This window comes from Phyllobates terribilis, unplaced genomic scaffold (assembly GCF_046119375.1).
Source record: "Phyllobates terribilis strain yellow unplaced genomic scaffold, ASM4611937v1 Scaffold_8__6_contigs__length_399053987, whole genome shotgun sequence".
NCBI lineage: Eukaryota > Metazoa > Chordata > Amphibia > Anura > Dendrobatidae > Phyllobates > Phyllobates terribilis.
Genome location: NW_027362768.1, coordinates 260,620,270 through 260,638,368, shown reverse-complemented (window position 1 = coordinate 260,638,368; position 18,099 = coordinate 260,620,270). Strand labels below are relative to the sequence as shown.

The following is an 18,099-nucleotide window of genomic DNA, read 5'->3' as shown; positions in this document are numbered from 1 at the left end:
ACCATTCTTTCAGTCACACTATATAAATCCATGCCGGTTGCATGGATTTATATAGTGTGACCAAGTTGTCAAGCACTTTTACAAGTGATGGTAAAATCGCTTGTCAACCCGCACGCGGAAATGCATGTGAAGAACGCTTCACATCCGGTTGTCCCTGGCAGGAAAATCGCATGTACAATCCACATGTACAAACCGCATGCGTTTTTTTGCCAGGGAGATGCAGAAACGCTCAGGAAAAATCCGGAGCATTTCTGCATCGTGGGCACATAGCCTTAAGATCAGTGCAGCAACATGAATCAAAGCTGTCTCTATGACGTGTCAATTGCATTTTAGAAGTGCACTTACATATTAACCCCTTTACAACCCAAGGTGGTTTGCACGTTAATGACCAGGCCAATTTTTTCAATTCTGACCACGGTCACTTTATGAGGTAATTACTCTGAAACGCTTCAACGGATCCTCCTGATTCTGAGATTGTTTTTTCGTGACATATTGTACTTCATGATTGTGGTGAAATTTCTTCGATATCACTTGCGTTTATTTGTGAAAAAAAGGAAATTTGGCGAAAATTTTGACAATTTTGCAATTTTCAAAATTTTAATTTTTATGCCCTTAAATCAGAGAGATATGTTACACAAAATAGTTAATAAATAACATTTCCCACATGTCTACTTTACATCAGCACAATTTTGGAACCCAAATTTTTTTATTTTTTTTATTTATTAGGGAGCTATAAGGGTTAAAAGTTGACCAGCGATTTCTCATTTTTCCAACAAAATTTACAAAACCATTTTTTTAGTGACCACATCACATTTGAAGTCACTTTGAGGGGTCTTTATGACAGAAAATACCCAAAAGTGACACCATTCTGAAAACTGCACCCCTCAAGGTGCTCAAAACCACATTCAAGAACTTTATGAACCCTTCAGGTGCTTCACAGGAATTTTTGGAATGTGGAAGAAAAAAATGAACATTTAACTTTTTTCACAAAAATGTTACTTTAGACCCAATTTTTTTTTATTTTCGCAGGGGTAACAGGAAAAAATAGACCCCAAAATTTGTTGTGCAATTTCCCCTGGGCACGAAAATACCCCATATGTGGGGAAAAAACACTGTTTGGGCACACGGCAGGGTTCGGAAGGGAAGGAGCGCCATTTGACTTTTTGAATGTAAAATTTGCTTGAATAATTAGCGGACGCCATGTTGCGTTTGGAGAGCCCCTGATGTGCCTAAACAGTGGAAACCCCCCACAAGTGACCTCATTTTGGAAACTAGACCCCTCAAGGATTTTATCAAGGGTTATAGTTAACATTTTGAACCCAGAGGTACGACACAGAATTTGATAACATTAGGTCATCACATTGAATAAGTTGTTATTAGTCTTGAGCGCAAGTGCTCGCTACTTGAGTTTGCATCGGATACTCAGGTGTGCACCATTTATCACGGGTGCTCGAGTGACATGCTCGAGTCCCCGCCTGCATGTTTCACGGTTATTAGACACCCAAAAAAAAACGTGTGGGGATAGCTCGTGCATGGCAGGCAATCCCCGCAAGGATTTTTTGGCCACGAAGCATATGGGGCGGAGACTCGAGCACCCGCGATACTCAATGCATACCCAAGTAGGGAGCACTTGCGCTCAACACTAGTTGCCATATAGTCATCTTTTTTTTTCTACTTTTGAAAAAAATCCCAACCCTAACCCTAGCCCAAGAGTTTATTTTTTTACGCCGTTCCTTGTGCGGTATAAGTGATTAGACTACTTTATTCTTCGGGTCGGTGCGACTACAGCGATACCAGAATCATATCGGGTTTTTATGATTGACAGTAGTGTTGAACGAGTAGGTTCTGTCCGAGTATGCTCGGGCCGAGCTCCGAGTATTTATATAGCTGTCAAGCAGTTGCAAATCATGCACAAGGAAGCGATTCAACCATATCACCGAGCAGCTATAAATATTCGGAGCTCGGCCCGAGCATACTCACCGAAAGGGTTAATAGAACATACTCGCTCAACACTAATTGACAGCTGTCACACACTAAAAGACGCATTTTTTGTAAAATCTAGTTTTTGCATCGCCATATTTTGAGAGCTATAATTTTTCCATATTTTGGCCGACAGTCATGTGACGGCTTGTTTTTTGCGGGATGAGTTGACGTTTTTTATTGGTACCATTTTCAGGCACGTGACTTTTTTGATCGCTTTCTATTCCGATTTGTGGGAGGCAGAATAAACAAAAACCAACAATTCAGGAATCTTTTTTTTTTTTTTTTTTTAATTTTTATTCTGCTCCGCGTGTGGTAAAATTGATAAGGCAGCTTTATTCTTCGGGTCAGTACATTTACAGCGGTACCACATTTATATCGTTTTTCTATGTTTTGGTGCTTTTACATAATAAAAGCAATTTTATAGAAAAAAATATTTTTTTGCATCGCTTTATTCTGAGAGCTATAACTTTTTTATTTTTCGGCTGATGGAGCTGTATGGCGGCTTGTTTTTTGCGGGACGAGATGACGTTTTCAGCGGTACCATTTTTATTTATATGTAAACAATGGTGCAGCGGTCTCAGGGAGCGCCAAAGGAATACTGGACAATTTAATAGATGATAACCGACCTTTATTCTTCCTCCAATACCACTGCCACAACGCGTTTCGACGGTCTAAGCCGTCTTATTTTTATTTATATTCATCTTTTTGATCGCGTGTTATTCCATTTTTTTCTTTAGCGGTATGGTGATAAAGCATTGTTTTTTGCTTCGTTTTTTATAAAAAAAAATTACCGTGTTCACTGAAGGGGTTAACTAGTGGGGCAATTTTATAGGTCAGGTCGTTCCGGACGCGGCGATACCAAATATGTGCACTTTTATTGTTTTTTTTCCCATAATAATATTTATTGAGGGGTACATTATATTTTTATTTTTGCTGGATTATATTTTTTTTTTTTTATATTTTTCCTCCTCCCCCCCCCCACACACATTTTGACATTTTTTTTTACTTTTATACTTTGTCCCACTATGGGACTTTCACTTTTTTTATTCTGAGCGACTGCATAGCATAGGGATGGAGCACCATCCCTGTGCCATGCAGGCAGTCACCGCTGCACAGGGAGAAGATATTTTGGTCATGCACTGCGCATGACCAAACTATCTTACTGCTGGTCTGGTGACCCGGATGTTGTCATGACGACATCAGGTCATCATGGCAACATCCAGGAAGCCGCGCCAGACAGCGCTGGAAGCCGGAAGAGGAGGCGAGTATTGCGATCACCTCCCCTTGCCACCTCAATGCTGCGATCGACTTAGATCGCAGCATTGCGGGAGTTAATGAGCCGGGAGCGGTGCGGGACCGCTCCCTACACATAGCACCGGGTGTCAGCTGTGACAATCAGCTGACACAGTGCGTGTGCGATCGCAATGACATATTAATACGTATCAGGCTCTTAAAGCCCAGGGCACAGATATGTTCTAATACGCCTTGGGCTTTAAAAGGGGTTAAGTATACATCAACTTTTTAATCATTAAAGGGAATCTGTCACCCCCTGGCACTTATCTGACCTACTAATATGGACATACAGCTGATATAAAAGAGGAATCTATATCTACCTGTATGCCTCATATTAGAGGTCTGGTTGCTGTGAAATGTGTTTTTATTCAGCAAGTTTCTGATGCTGTGGAGCTGGGGCCTCCTGTGTGAATTACAATGCTTCCCCCCCTCCCCTGCAAGTCACAGTGCCCTGTGATGTGCAGCTGCAGCAGCCGCAGCCAAATCCAGGCACTGTGACATGCAGGGGAGGGAGGAAACATTATAATTCACACAGGAGCCGGGGTTTTCTTCCAGTCCCCAGGACTGGAACACATCAGAAACTTGTAGGAATAAAAAGACATTTTACAGCAACGAGACCTCTATTATGAGGCATACAGGTAGGTATAGATTCACATTTCTATAACCTGTATGTTTTAGAGGTCAGATAAGTTCCAGGGGGTGACAGATTCCCTTTAAAAGTGTCCAGCGCCGTTCTGCTCCGCTTCTCCGTGACGTCACTGCACATCTGGCTATCCGGCTCACTCTACGCGCTATGCATGAGCCGGCACTCACATTTACAATAAAAGCCTATGGAGTCTGGTTCTGACCCTCGTTCTGCCACTCCATAGGCTTTCGTTGCAAAATAGACTTTTGGATCGCGCAGAAAGCAGGGAGACCTGGACAGTTTGCAGAGCAGTGAGGTCACCAAGAAGTGGAGCAGAACGGCGCTGAACACCGGAGAGAGCAGCGATAGGCGAGTATATTAATATTCTCACACTACATTATATGCACATACACATATTTAATAAAAAAAAGTTAGTATTAGTGCTTCTTTACTTTCTGAGCATCATTTCAATACCTGTTGGGGCAGCATATGGATAACCCATGGGCTGAGGTGCTGGACCATATCCATTCATAGCTGGCATGTAGGGGTAGGGCCCCGCAGGAGGGGCTGGAACATAACCCCCAGGAGCAGGGGGATATCCTCCAGAACCATAAACTCCAGGAACAGGAGCAGGTGTGTATCCATAGCCAGGATTAGGAACATGTGGTGGTCTAGAAGCTAAACAAAGTTACACAATATTAGCGAGGACTAAAAAACTCAATTTTTAAATAACACAGTAAATCGAAAACGTTCAGAGAAAAGTCAGCGTGTCACTTCAAAATGCAGCCAAACTTAATGAGTGACGTAAGTACAAAAGTATTACTAGGAGGAATCATAAGTAGTAGTACAGTAGAAGCTTGGAACAAACTCCCAACAGATATAGGCCCCGATTCATCAAAGGAATTTTGCGAGAATTATGGTATAAATTGCTTTGAAAAGTCACAAGATTTTGGTTGCACAAAAATTTAGTGACTCTTGGTATTTTCACACCAGTTTCTACTAGCTCTGCCAAAATGAGCAAAGCTGGGAAGGGATTGGGGCACTACGCCACAGCTCCTCTAATTCAGGAAGAGATGTGGCGTTCCTTAAGCCAGAAATCTCACTTCAGTCAGGGACTGGAGTAAGATATGTGACGAGGCACACACCATTTGTCAGGCACTCCCAATTGATAAAAATCGCCGGTCTTGATAAATCAGGGACATAGTGACTAAATGAACAGTAAAAAATAATCTGTGTTATTAAATGTGAGGCAGAATTAACTGTACGTCTGCAATATCTATTGGGATGAAGTGCTGAAAAAGTTCACATCGCATGCGCCAAACCTACCCATTCACCCAATGGAAGGCAAAATAACAGTTTTTTTAACAGTCTTAGTGGTATACCTTCTTTTTTTTTTCAGTTATGCCATTTGATACGTAATGATTCTGCAAACATAGCTTTTTCCATGATATGTGGCCTCTGTCAGAAAATCCTCTTAATGTATACCACAGATCCTCAATTTATTCTTTAAGAACAAAATTTAAAACTACTGTCAGCTTGTCTGCACTAGATGATTAAAACAAGATAAAAAACAAAACATACCATTGGTTGCCAACTTAAACATTTGTTGCCCAAATTCAATGGCTCCACCACTGTTAAAAGTAAACTTAAATGACGCCTGACCTTCCCAACCACCTGGAAAAGAAAAAACATTTAGAGCAATTTAAGTTTAGCATTAATATAATTAACTTGTCACAGATCGAGATTGGGGGCATATATGTATAGCACTTGGGTGGATCATATTTAGTAATGTCATTCAATTTAAGTCATGGGTGAATCTATCTATCTATCTATCATGTATAATGGTATGGGTACAATGAGCACTCTCAGATATGGAATAGTGATGCCGTGTCATGCTGGCACAACTGGATCCAGACATGCTACACATACATATGTGTACTATACATATATTCTATATGACCAATAACAAATTAATTTGCATAAGATTTATCTTCTGTCTTAACAGTTTAGTCTTTGATTTGGTTACTTGCCAGATTGTGGCACATCAGCTGCACTGTGTGATTCTCACCAATACCCTTTGGCTCTTCCTATCTATTAACGATATCATATGAATGGTTTGCTGTTTTTTTGGTTCTACCTTTATCCTTGCAACTGCAATAAACCTCCATGTTTGCATCCAGTCACAAAGACATGTGAAGCTAAATTAACACTGAGGCCATGGCCCCACGGTAAGGAGCCGCTGCGGGTTTGACGCTGCTGTCTATGCAGCATGCAACCTGCAGCGGTCAGATGTTACAGCATAGTGGATGGCATTTCTAGAAATCCCATGCCCACTATGAATATCTGTGCACCTGCGGATCACCCACGGAAACTGACATGCGGAGCGTCTTTCAGACCCGCAGCATGTCAATTTCTCTTGCGGGTCCACAGAACATCTATGAGGAAAGTAAGCATGTGGAAAAAAAATAATAAAATCACGCCGATCATTTGCATAATGAAGGCGGAAGCCGCGCGGCTATTCAGCGGCATCGGGACCGCAGGAGGCTCCAAATCATGCGCACATAGCCTATGAATATTTGGTCAGTATTTTTTCTCAGGAGTGGGAGCCAAAACCAGGAGTGGGTGATAGAAACAAGTCACCAATTCTGCATTTATTATACCTTTTCCTGATTGTTTTCTACCTGGTTTTGGCTCCCACTCCTGAGAAAAAATACTGACCGAATACTGACCAAATACTGATAGTGGGGTCATACCCTCAAACAGGGGATGGTGCAACCATGAGATCCAGACGGTCAAAAGATCATTTGTTATAATTAATCCATGTGCCCTGTATCTTATATATATATTTTACAAAACAAATAGACTAAATTTTCTACTATAATTTTTAAAGGGGTTCCCCAGGATTGGGATGAAAGTGCGCAGCCTCCCGCCAACAAAGACCCTCCTTTTGATGATGCTCCAGAGGTTCTCAATGGGGTTGAGGTCAGGGGAGCATGGGGGCCACACCATAAGTTTGTCCCCTTTTATGCCCATATCAGCCAGAGATGCAGATGTGTTATGTGCAGCATGAGACGGGGCATTATCATGCATGAAATGATCTTGCTGCGGAATGCACGGTTCTTCTTCTTGAACCATGGCAGGAAGTTCTGTTTGAGAAACTCCACATACATTATGGAGTTCATCTTTACCCCTTCAGGGATCCTAAAGGGGCTGACAATCTCTCTCCCCATGATTCCAGCCCAAAATATTACTCCACCTCCTCCTTGTTGGAGAAGTAGCCATGTTTGCATGGGGTGTCCATCAACCAGCCATCCTCCACTCCATCCATCTGGACCATCGAGCGTTGCACGGCACTCATCGGTGAACAAAACAGTTCGATGGTCCAGATGGATGGAGTGGGCATAAAAGGGGACAAACTTATGGTGTGGCCCCCATGCTCCCCTGACCTCAACCCCATTCAGAACCTCTGGAGCATCATCAAAAGGAGTGTCTATGATGGCGGGAGGCAGTTCACATCTAAGCAACAGCTCTGGGAGGGTATTCTGTCCTCATGCTAAATAATTGAAGCAGAAACCATCCAAAACCTGACAAATTCAATGGACAAGAGAGTTCAGAAGCTCCTTTCGAACAAGCGGTCCTATGTGCAAATGTAACATCACCTAGAATAAAGTTTTGAGTTGAAAACTGTTTGATTTCAGTTTGTAATAACCTGCTAATGCTTATAATTTCAAAAATGACCATTTTTTTGTTATTTATTAAAATGAAAAGGTTGAAAACTCTGCTGTGCATAATAATTTGGAACATGCATTTTGAGTGCAATTTGAGTTTTTTATTTTTTTAAGAATATACTGTTATCATAGGCAGTTTGTACAAAAACCTTTCAATTGTACTCTAATAGTTATTTGACTGGAAAATTACAATGACTGCAATTCATATAGGTAATTTGGGAAAATCTGAGAAAATATTATTTGCATAATAATTTGGAACACAGTGTAGACATGCTCGTTCTCCCTCAATAGAAATGAACTAAGAAGCTGAGCGCGCTGTAAGGTGGAAGCTTGACAGGTCCTGGATGGGAAGTATGTGTCACCGAGGTGCCAAGCCTTGGTGATGTAAAACCCAGAGAAGCAGGCTCCAGCACGTATAGTGCTCAGATGTATTTTAATAGGCCCAGATTTTGTGTCCAGGTTTTAGGAGCAACTATTAAAGCTGGGAGGGATTGGCCATTCCCTTACTTCCAGTTCCAGAACTTGGAACGGGCTATTTAAGGCAGCTGTTGTTGCCTCACTAGGGTTCTGTGTGGGGAAGGAGGAAAATAAACTGTTAGGGCTCTTCCACATGTCTGTGTTTCCAGTACATGTTTTGACAGTTTCCACATGTACCGGAGACACTGACACACGCAGACCAGTTCAAATCTATGGGTCTGCGCACATGTCAGTGTGTTTCCATGGACCGTATGTCCGTGTGCGCCACAAGCTGACATGTCCGTTTTTTTAGCAGATGCACAGTCCGCAAAATGTCCCACACGGATGACATCCGTGTGTCAATGTGACACGTACCAGCACCTGGGAATCAGTGTACAGTTAGCACTGTTCCCAAGCGCTGGGTGCTGAACACTGTCCTCATCGTGGTTCCCTGCCTGCGCTGCAATCAGCACCAGCAGGGACAATGATGAGAGTAGTATTGTCTGCTCCCACAGTGTTCCTGTGTAAAAATAAGATTAAAATAATAAAATCCATATACTCACCTGTCCGGAGACGTCCCCTGCTGTAATCCTCTGACGCAGAGGAGCAGGGGAGAATGAGCAGGCTCCAGTGAGCACTCCCCAGAGCTGCACTGAGCGAGCGGTGTCCTGTCACTCACTGAGCACAGCTCTGGGCCCACTCACTGCAGAAGTCATTCTCTCTGGCTCCTCGGCGTGAGCAGTCGCATGGATTACGGCGGGGGACACTTAGGACAGATGAGTATAAAGATTTTATTATTTTAATCTTATTTTTACACAGGGACACTGAAGGAGCAGACACTACTATTATCCTCATCATTGTCCCTGCTGGTGCTGATCGCAGCGCAGGCAGGGAACCATGATGAAGGCAGCATTCAGCACCCATCGCTTGGGAACAGCGCTAACTGTACACAGATTCCCAGGTGTCGGTCCGTGTGATCCTGATGCGGCACATGGTTATCTCCGGTACAGTGTTTTCCGGTACTGTAAACACACGGACGTGTGAAACCAGCCTTATACTGAGTAGTCTGCTGGGGAGAGTCTGACCATAAGTTATTGTGCTGTAAACGGGAGAGCCTGTGTTTGCTGTACAAAGGACTGTTTGTTTTATTTTTACCTTTGTGCCAAGATTAAAGATTTAAGGACTTTAATAAATTGACTATTTTGCACCTAGCTACCTCGTGCCTGCACCTACCTCAACCGCTGCCAGAGTGAGGAATCCCTACAACGTCTCGTCGCAATGTGAGCAGTAGTATGCAAATTGCATATATGGGGGGAGGGGGTGCACACGACTGTCCCTTGCAACCGGCTATACCAGAGAATCCTGACAGTGTGCACACCGCATGCTGTCAGGATTCAGATATGTAAAGTCATCCCAATTCTGGACACCTGCGGATCACCCACGGAAACTGACATGCGGAGCGTCTTTCAGACCCGCACCATGTCAATTTCTCTTGCGGGTCCACAGAACATCTATGAGGAAAGTAAGCATGTGGAAAAAAATAAATAAAATCACGCCGATCATTTGCATAATGAAGGCGGAAGCCGCGCGGCTATTCAGCGGCATCGGGACCGCAGGAGGCTCCAAATCATGCGCACATAGCCTATGAATATTTGGTCAGTATTTTTTCTCAGGAGTGGGAGCCAAAACCAGGAGTGGGTGATAGAAACAAGTCACCAATTCTGCATTTATTATACCTTTTCCTGATTGTTTTCTACCTGGTTTTGGCTCCCACTCCTGAGAAAAAATACTGACCGAATACTGACCAAATACTGATAGTGGGGTCATACCCTCAAACAGGGGATGGTGCAACCATGAGATCCAGACGGTCAAAAGATCATTTGTTATAATTAATCCATGTGCCCTGTATCTTATATATATTTTTTACAAAACAAATAGAAAATTTAGTCTACTATAATTTTTAAAGGGGTTCCCCAGGATTGGGATGAAAGTGCGCAGCCTCCCGCCAACAAAGACCCTCCTTTTGATGATGCTCCAGAGGTTCTCAATGGGGTTGAGGTCAGGGGAGCATGGGGGCCACACCATAAGTTTGTCCCCTTTTATACCCATAGCAGCCAGAGATGCAGATGTGTTATGTGCAGCATGAGACGGGGCATTATCATGCATGAAATGATCTTGCTGCGGAATGCACGGTTCTTCTTCTTGAACCATGGCAGGAAGTTCTGTTTGAGAAACTCAACATACATTATGGAGTTCATCTTTACCCCTTCATATGTAGAGAGCGGAAACTTAGACTGGACAGGCTAGGATGTGCTGGATGATAAATCTGCTGCATCTTTAGAAACCTTTGAATAAATTTATACCACTTTTTGGTTAAAGAGGTTGTCTACTACTTTGTGATTGATGATCTACCTTAGGATAGATAATCAATGTCTGATCGGCCAGGGTTCGACACCCGGCATCCCTGCAAAACTGAAGTTATCGGTGGCCAGAAGTACTCACTTGCGGCGCTGGCAGTCTGGTAGTGGCCGCAGCAGGGTACTACAGATCTGCCTCCTATTCAAACCAATAGGTCATCAATAAAGTAGTGGACATCTTTAATTTACTTTGTGCCAAATTTTAGTGCCTCAATTTTGAAACTACTGAACACACCATTGGCTTTATTCAGTAGTGAACTTACCATTGGCTTCAGAACTGACACTTCCTTTGATGTAGTTTGCAGAGAACACTGGCTGTTCTATCGAGCATCCCTTCACAAGGTAGAACGGCATCATAAAGGACATCATCGCATCCTTCCCCTTACTTAGAAAGATCACCTGGAAAAGGATGAAATCAATACCATTGTCACTACTGCCAACTATCGTTATATTTAAAGGGAACCTGTCAGCAGGATTTTGCTAAGTAAACTACAGGCAGTGTCATGTTGAGGTTGCTGCACTGATTAATATGATACCTGAGGTGAAGAAATCCATCTTGTGTAATCAGTGATTGCAGTTCCGAGTTAATGATATGCCCGTGCTCCGGGGCGGGACTGTAGGCAGGGTCTTATCCTGTGCTCTAGGCCAGATCAGCAAGAAAAGACCTGCCCACAGGCCTGCACCGAACCACAAGTATGTTCCTCATCATAGAGAAAGACAAAGAAACAGATAGGGGCGGCCTGTGGGCAGATCTTATCTTGCTGATCTGACCGAGAGCACAGGATCAGACCCTGCTTATTGTCCCGTCCCGGAGCACAGGCATATCATTAACTCAAAACTGCAAACACTGATTACACAAGATGGATTTCTTCACCTCAGGTATCATATTAATCAGTGCAGCAGCCTCAACATAACACTGCCTGTACTTTAAAGCGAACCTGTCAGCAGGATTTTGCTAAGTAAAGAGAACCTGTCACATGGCACTGCTGAATGGCTCCACGGTGGGTACTCCTTTGAATCACAGAAACTGACTGGCCTTCATAGGAGACCATCACTTACACCATATAGTGCAATACTCATTGCAGTATGTAGAATAAGCAACCAAAAGGATCAGTTTCAAGTTCCATAAAAGGACTAAAAAAATAAAATAAATTATAAAAGTTTAAAAAAAAAAAAAATTTAAATAACCCCCACTTTCTCAGTTTAAAAATACAGCAATAAAAAATAAATACATCTGGCATAGGCTGGTCTGTAAAACCATGATTAAAATTAAATCAGTAATTATCCCATATTGTAAATGTCATAAAGAGAAAACAAATTAACACCAGAAATGCCATTTAAGAACACGGTTCTTAAAAAATGCAAAAAAAAAAGCAAAGCAATCAAACTGTTATATGTACACTGATATGGTATCAATAAAAACACCAGCCCGCAATGAAAAAACCTAAGCCCTCACACAGCTCAATGAACAGAGAAACAAAAAAAACTGCTACTGATCTCAATAAAGCGCACCTGTCAGCAGGATCGTGCTAAGTAAAACACATACACTGTCAGGTGGGGACATTACACTGATTAAAATGATACATTGGTTGATGAAATCCATCCTGTGGTTGTTGTGTAATCTTTACTTTCAGTTTGGAGATAACGATATGCTCGTGCTTCGGGGCAACCTCCATCTGGTGCTCTGCTTACATATTCATCTGTATGCTCCTATGACAGCTCCCTGTGCCTTCACTGACCTGCCTCCTATTTCGCATAATGCATCTAGTAGTGCGGGGCTAGGTAAAATAGGAGGCAGATCAGTGAAGGCACCAGGAGCTGTCATAAGAGCATACAGATGAATATGTAAGCAGAGCACAAGATAGAGCACCCCCCCCCCACAACAGGTCGCCCCGAAGCACGAGAATATCATTATCTCCAAGCTGAAAGTAAAAATGACACAATAACCACAGAATGGATTTCATCAACCAAGGTATCATTTTAAATCAGTGTAATGTCTCCACCTGACAGTGTATGTGGTTTACTGAGCACAATCCTGATGACGGGTGCGCTTTAAGCGGTGACAAAAACATTCTTTTACTAGCCTCTAAAATAATAAAAATAAACACACTACATCAGTTTATCGCTATATTCGCAATATTTTTTCCTCATTTTTAATTCCATCATATGGTAAAATAGGTGGCATCCTTCAAAGCTGCTCAAAAAGAACAAGACCTCATATGGCTATGTCAGCAGAAAAATAAAGCCATAGCTCTTGGAAGAAGGGGAGAGAAAAAAAAATAAATCAACATGTGCAATGATCCAATCTGTCCTTTTAATTAAAATATATGTGTCAATAAAAATCTCAGGTTGGCTGATTACAAGGCAGCGCAGCCACAATCACGAGGTTCCCAATAGTACACATTGAGGTTGTGCTGCAGGATCAGTACTCCTGAATGTTTACTCTGAAGACTACACTGTAGTCATGGAGTCCTAATCTAGAGAACTATGGAGCCTCCCAGGTCAGGTAAATTCAGCAGGTACTCACCCTCCCAGGGTGCACTGCCACTGTCAGTGTTTGGCAGCAGCGGTGCCAGCACATCAACAATGAGTGTTCCTGCTCTATCCAATCACTGAGCTCAGCAGCTGTGCCGCGGTTGACAAACGCTGCAGAGCTCAGTGATGACACACATTTCTGACATGTCGTAGCCACTGCTGCCAAAACATTGAGACCGATGCAGTGGCAGGGAGGAGGTACTGGATCTATGTAGGAGGAGGACCTGTTGAGTTTGTTATTTTAGGTATTTTACAGAGTTTGTGGCCCACTTTCCTGAAAGACGACAACCAGTTTAAGACCCCCATAAACATCAGATAAAACTGTCTGAAACTTAATTTTGGTGAGGTCCACCAACCATCTAATGTGTGTGGGGGCCTCCTGACTGTGGGGGGACATAATCTATTACAAATCATAAGGGTCAGGGTTGAAATTTAATTTACCGATCATTTTGCTGAGCTGAGCATTCCTATGTACAGGAGAGACGGAAGAGATGGCTGCTGGTCAAAAAGTTGTTCGGCCTCCAGCTCTCTAATGCTCGGCCATTTTTCTTGCTTCTAGTACACGAAGCTTGAGCACTTGATACCTGATGTGACCATCCATAGTCAGGAGATGCCCAATATTATTCTCTCTCTTCCCCAGGTTTTAATGCTACATTGGAGTAGCATACTGGATATAATTTTTTTTTTTTCCCCCATCCGATTCAAAGAAAACATTTGAGACTTCAACCTCACCTACCCTGTATGGGGTGAGGTACAGCAACCCCTTTTTCGTGCCCTTGAACGCGTCGGTCTTGTGGGCCATGTCACTGAAGGAAAGCTCCACATCTTTACACATTTTCAGGATGCTAGAAACAAGAGAGCGAGTAACATTAGTAAAAGGCAGTGGTGTACTTCTGCTAATCTTTCCTAATCGCCTCCGTTATTTACCCTCCCTCCGCTCACGTGGAGGACTGTGACAATGATCTGCTGATCTCATTCCAGAACTAGAGACATATGACCGGGCGTCACTACAGTCAGCCATTGTACACAGACCAGAGCGTCCATGGTCCACAGATTAGTCAGCAGATCACACCCATTACACTGGGTAGGAAAAAAATAGAACATTTTGGATTTATAAAAACACTGCAGTGTTTTTTTTATTTTACTGCTGGAGTGGTGGCACTAATCTAAGTTCCTCACCAGCCGCCATCTCCATCTATTATATGCGCCTCTCCAGTAGTCTTCTCCAGGTTGTGACTAGAGATAAGTGAACTCAAAATGTAAAGTTCGGGGTTCGTACCGAACACCTAATGTCTGGTACTGAACTCCGAACACAGACTTCTCCCAGAAGTTTGTTTTAGAGTTCGGGAGTTAAAGAGAGTGAGAGGCTTTGCAGCACTCTAGCCCTAGCACGACCATTTAACAGCACCAAAGTTCGGGTCACCGTTGACTTCCATGGGGTTCAAGTTCAAGTACAGTTCTGTTATCAGAACCGAACTCTGCACTAAAGTTCGCTTGAACCCAACCATCCACTTGTCCGCTCATCCCTAGGTGTGACCTGTTGGATCACCCCGGTGTTTGCTAGGTGATCTGGAGGTCACTACTCAATGTAAGTATGAGAGCCAGAACGAGTATCTCATAGACTTACACTGGGAGCTTGTGACCGTTACCTCTGACTTCTGGTCACTCAGAAGTTGCGGTCACAAAATAGACAATTAGCCTAAGTTAGTGCATTTGGAACTGGCTGATCCTGTGTCTGCTACATATCTGCCCCCCCTCCCTCTCCTTATAGTTTTATCAGTGTCTGGGTTTAACTGCAGTGACCCTGTCTGACCACTAGGATGTAGCGGTACAGGCACCAGATAGACCCTTTGTCTTCACTCCGCATTCTCCAAGGGCTACATTACAGTCCATGGATATGTGGCTGCTCATACACTGGAGAGTAGAGGGAGGATGTTCCTTGCTTTCCTAGCACAGATGCCTCTTTCTTTTTAAGAGAGGCTGCTGAAGTTCTGCCATCACAGAAACGCAAAAACCTGCAGTAAACCATGTCCTTGCCCTCATCCCCTACAATAAGTTGGGACTGCTTTTGATACAAATACTTGTCTAATAGGTCCAGGAACTGTCATCAGCATTCTCCCAGAACTATAATTACTGGAACTTCCTTTCCCAATCCCCAAATATACACTGAGCCTGTCAATGTCCAATGGCTTTACTGCCCCAAAATGAAGACCCGGCCCACCTCCTGTAAGCCATCTCAGGGTCTCTGCTGTCAGATGAATTACACAACAGGCAGTGGACAACAAGAAGGGAGACACCTGGTGGTTGCACTTTTTTCAGGGGAGACAATTTAATAAAATGATTTGAATATTGCTTATTACATCATGAAATGAGATCCAGTCTGAAAGTACAAAGACCATAAGTCCCATCACGCCATGCTTAACAGAAATCATGTATACTGTTAAAATAGCCATCAGAAAACTGCTGGAATTTAGAAAGCAACATGAAAGTAAAGATCCTATTTTCCCAACAATTATAAAAAAAAAAAAAAACAGATGTCCCTTTCAGGGCCGATCTCTGCTTATAATGCGCACTGACAGTGTACTATCTTCCGGCTCATCACTTCTAAACAGAACTGGAGAGGGCGCACACTGTCACTGTGCACTGAGAAGAATATCACACAGTGACAAGGGAGCTCGTGCTGAGTATATGTTGGAATTAACAACCTGCACATGCTCAGTAGAGCAGGAACTAGCCCAGACCCTGAAACAAACATCACTGATGAAGCTTTGTTTCAAGGCGGGGGCAGAGGCTACAGCAGTGACCGCAACCTCTGCCCTCTGATGACGACTTGTTTCACTCTCCCAGCATGCACTGGGGATTCTCAAAGAAAACATCATCAAAATGGAAATAGGTAATAAATAAAGCAGAGTAGAGAGGGAACTGTAGGGACCTTTTAGTTACAGTATATTAGAAGAGAGACTAGATTATGGCATTAAATAGACATTTAGGATTAAAGTCAATGTTATCAAAGGGGCAGTCCAACGCTAGGTCAAGCAAAGTGGATGTGATCTCATGAAAACTCGTGTTGACTGCGCTTGAACATGCTGCAGAACTGTCTGGGGTTTTTTGTGAATTTTTCCCTATAGGAGCCTAAAAATGCATGCGCAGAATCCCAGTATTTAAAGAGAACCAGCCATGTCGGAAGATGCCATTTACATTCAGATAAAGGGTTAATCTGCAGGTACCTAATTACACTACTGCTTTACTGGGAGAAAATAAATGTACTTCTTCCCAGGAGTCACCAGCATTCAGTTATAGGGGCCTGGGCAGAGCGGTTACAGTCACCACACAATGTGAGCAGCTCCCTGCACACCGACAGGCAGGACGTTCTGCAACATCTATATGCACAGCCAGCTGTCATTCAGTGCAGGGGTGCGTCCTTAGCCGCCACTCTATGCTCACTATGACTGAAAGCCGGCGCCTCCCAGGAGGAAAGAAGTGCATTTTCTCCCAGTAGCCGCACAGTAAGGCTACGTGCCCATGAGCCGTAGTGGCAGCGGTTTGGATGCAGCTCCTATGCGCAGTGTTGTACAGTAGATAGGATTTATAGAAATCTCATGCCCGCTGTGCTTCTACCTGCGGTGCAGCTTTACGAGCCGCAGAATGTCAATTTCTGTTGAGGAGACGCAATAGAATTCCACAATAGCAGGTACAGGGTGCGGAAACTCAGTGAACACATGCAGATTTACCTGCGTGATCGGACGCAGCAAAAATACACCGCGTCCAAAGCGCTGCTAAAGCCTGATCGTGGGCACATAGCGTAAGGCGGCCGGGACGCAGGAGACCAGTGTGGAGTCTGTCAGCCAAACCTCCGACTCCCTCATTCATGGTTCATGTTTAAGTGGTAAATTCACTGTAGCACAGATTCATCTCAGCTAAAAGTCTAGATCAAGAATAGGTCAGACATTTATAGGACATTTCAGAACTTTCCCAAATTCTTATGAAAAAATATTCCCCACAAACTGCATTGAACTACTGTACCCAATTTATTATATATATTTTAGGAGTCGATCCATTTTATACCGACTCCACCGCCCTGATCCCACTGCAGATTAACCCTATACCTGCCAGTAAATAGCAGGTTCACAGCTGCACCAAACACAAAGATAAAACGGTGGAAACTGTAATAACCTGCAGGAAAACCCAGCAGTGCTTCTGCAGGTGGGAACACGGTCTTACTCCCCCTTGCTATCCTGCCACTCCACTGGCCCACCCATTAGTCATGTGACTGCTGCAGCCAATCACCGACTGCAGCGCTGATGGTGACATGAACAGTGTAGGGCAGCGGAGGCCAGTGACTGGGGACCTACCGACAGGACATGCTGACTGGCAGAGCAGGGGGGCTTCACACAGACAAGGGGAGAGTATCCAGGGAAGAAGTGCAGGACACAGGAGAGGATGATGGGAGTAGTTGTGCCTCTATCCTGACGCCTCCCGTTACATCAGCCCCGCAGGGTTAATATTCCCTAGAACTGGTACTGGGACTTGTAGTTCCCCCGCCGCGGTCACACAGGTCCGGTACACGCAGTCACACTCTCACCTCTCGCCATTGTTGACGATGACGCCGCCGTTTTGCGAGTGGTTCTTGTTCAGCGCCATGTCTCCAGGCCGCTCCGACTCCACCGACACAATCGACTGAGGAAGTCGTGCAGGGGGCGGGGCCATACACGTCACTGAACGTTGTGGAGCGTATGAGTCACGTGACAGCTGACGGCAGAGGAGCGAAAGCTGGAGGGGTGGCGCCATCTGTGGGGGAGAGATCACACCTGTGAGATGTGGGGACAGGCGGAGCTCACACCGGGGAGCGGGGCCACACAGGAGCGGAGGCTACACAGGAGAGGGGCCACACACGGAGGAGAGAGGCTACACACCGGGGAGCGGGGCTACACAGGAGCGGGGCCACACACGGAGGAGAGAGGCTACACAGGAGCGGGGGCCACACACGGAGGAGAGAGGCTACACAGGAGAGGGGCCACACACGGAGGAGAGAGGCTACACAGGAGCGGGGCCACACACGGAG

General features: G+C 44.2%; 1 protein-coding gene across 1 annotated transcript in view; it reads right to left on the bottom strand.

Moving 5' to 3' along the window:
- WBP2NL (WBP2 N-terminal like) overlaps positions 1-17,779 on the bottom strand; it is a 35,707-nt gene extending 17,928 nt beyond the window's left edge. Inside the window, exons 1-5 of the mRNA XM_073644198.1 lie at positions 17,620-17,779; positions 13,774-13,882; positions 10,766-10,901; positions 5,483-5,575; positions 4,376-4,579 (exon numbers count right to left, since the gene is read on the bottom strand). Of these exons, the coding sequence (XP_073500299.1) occupies positions 4,376-4,579; positions 5,483-5,575; positions 10,766-10,901; positions 13,774-13,882; positions 17,620-17,744 (667 nt within the window). The 5' untranslated portion in view covers positions 17,745-17,779. The remainder of the gene's footprint in view (positions 1-4,375; positions 4,580-5,482; positions 5,576-10,765; positions 10,902-13,773; positions 13,883-17,619) is intronic.
- Positions 17,780-18,099: the final 320 nt, after the last annotated feature.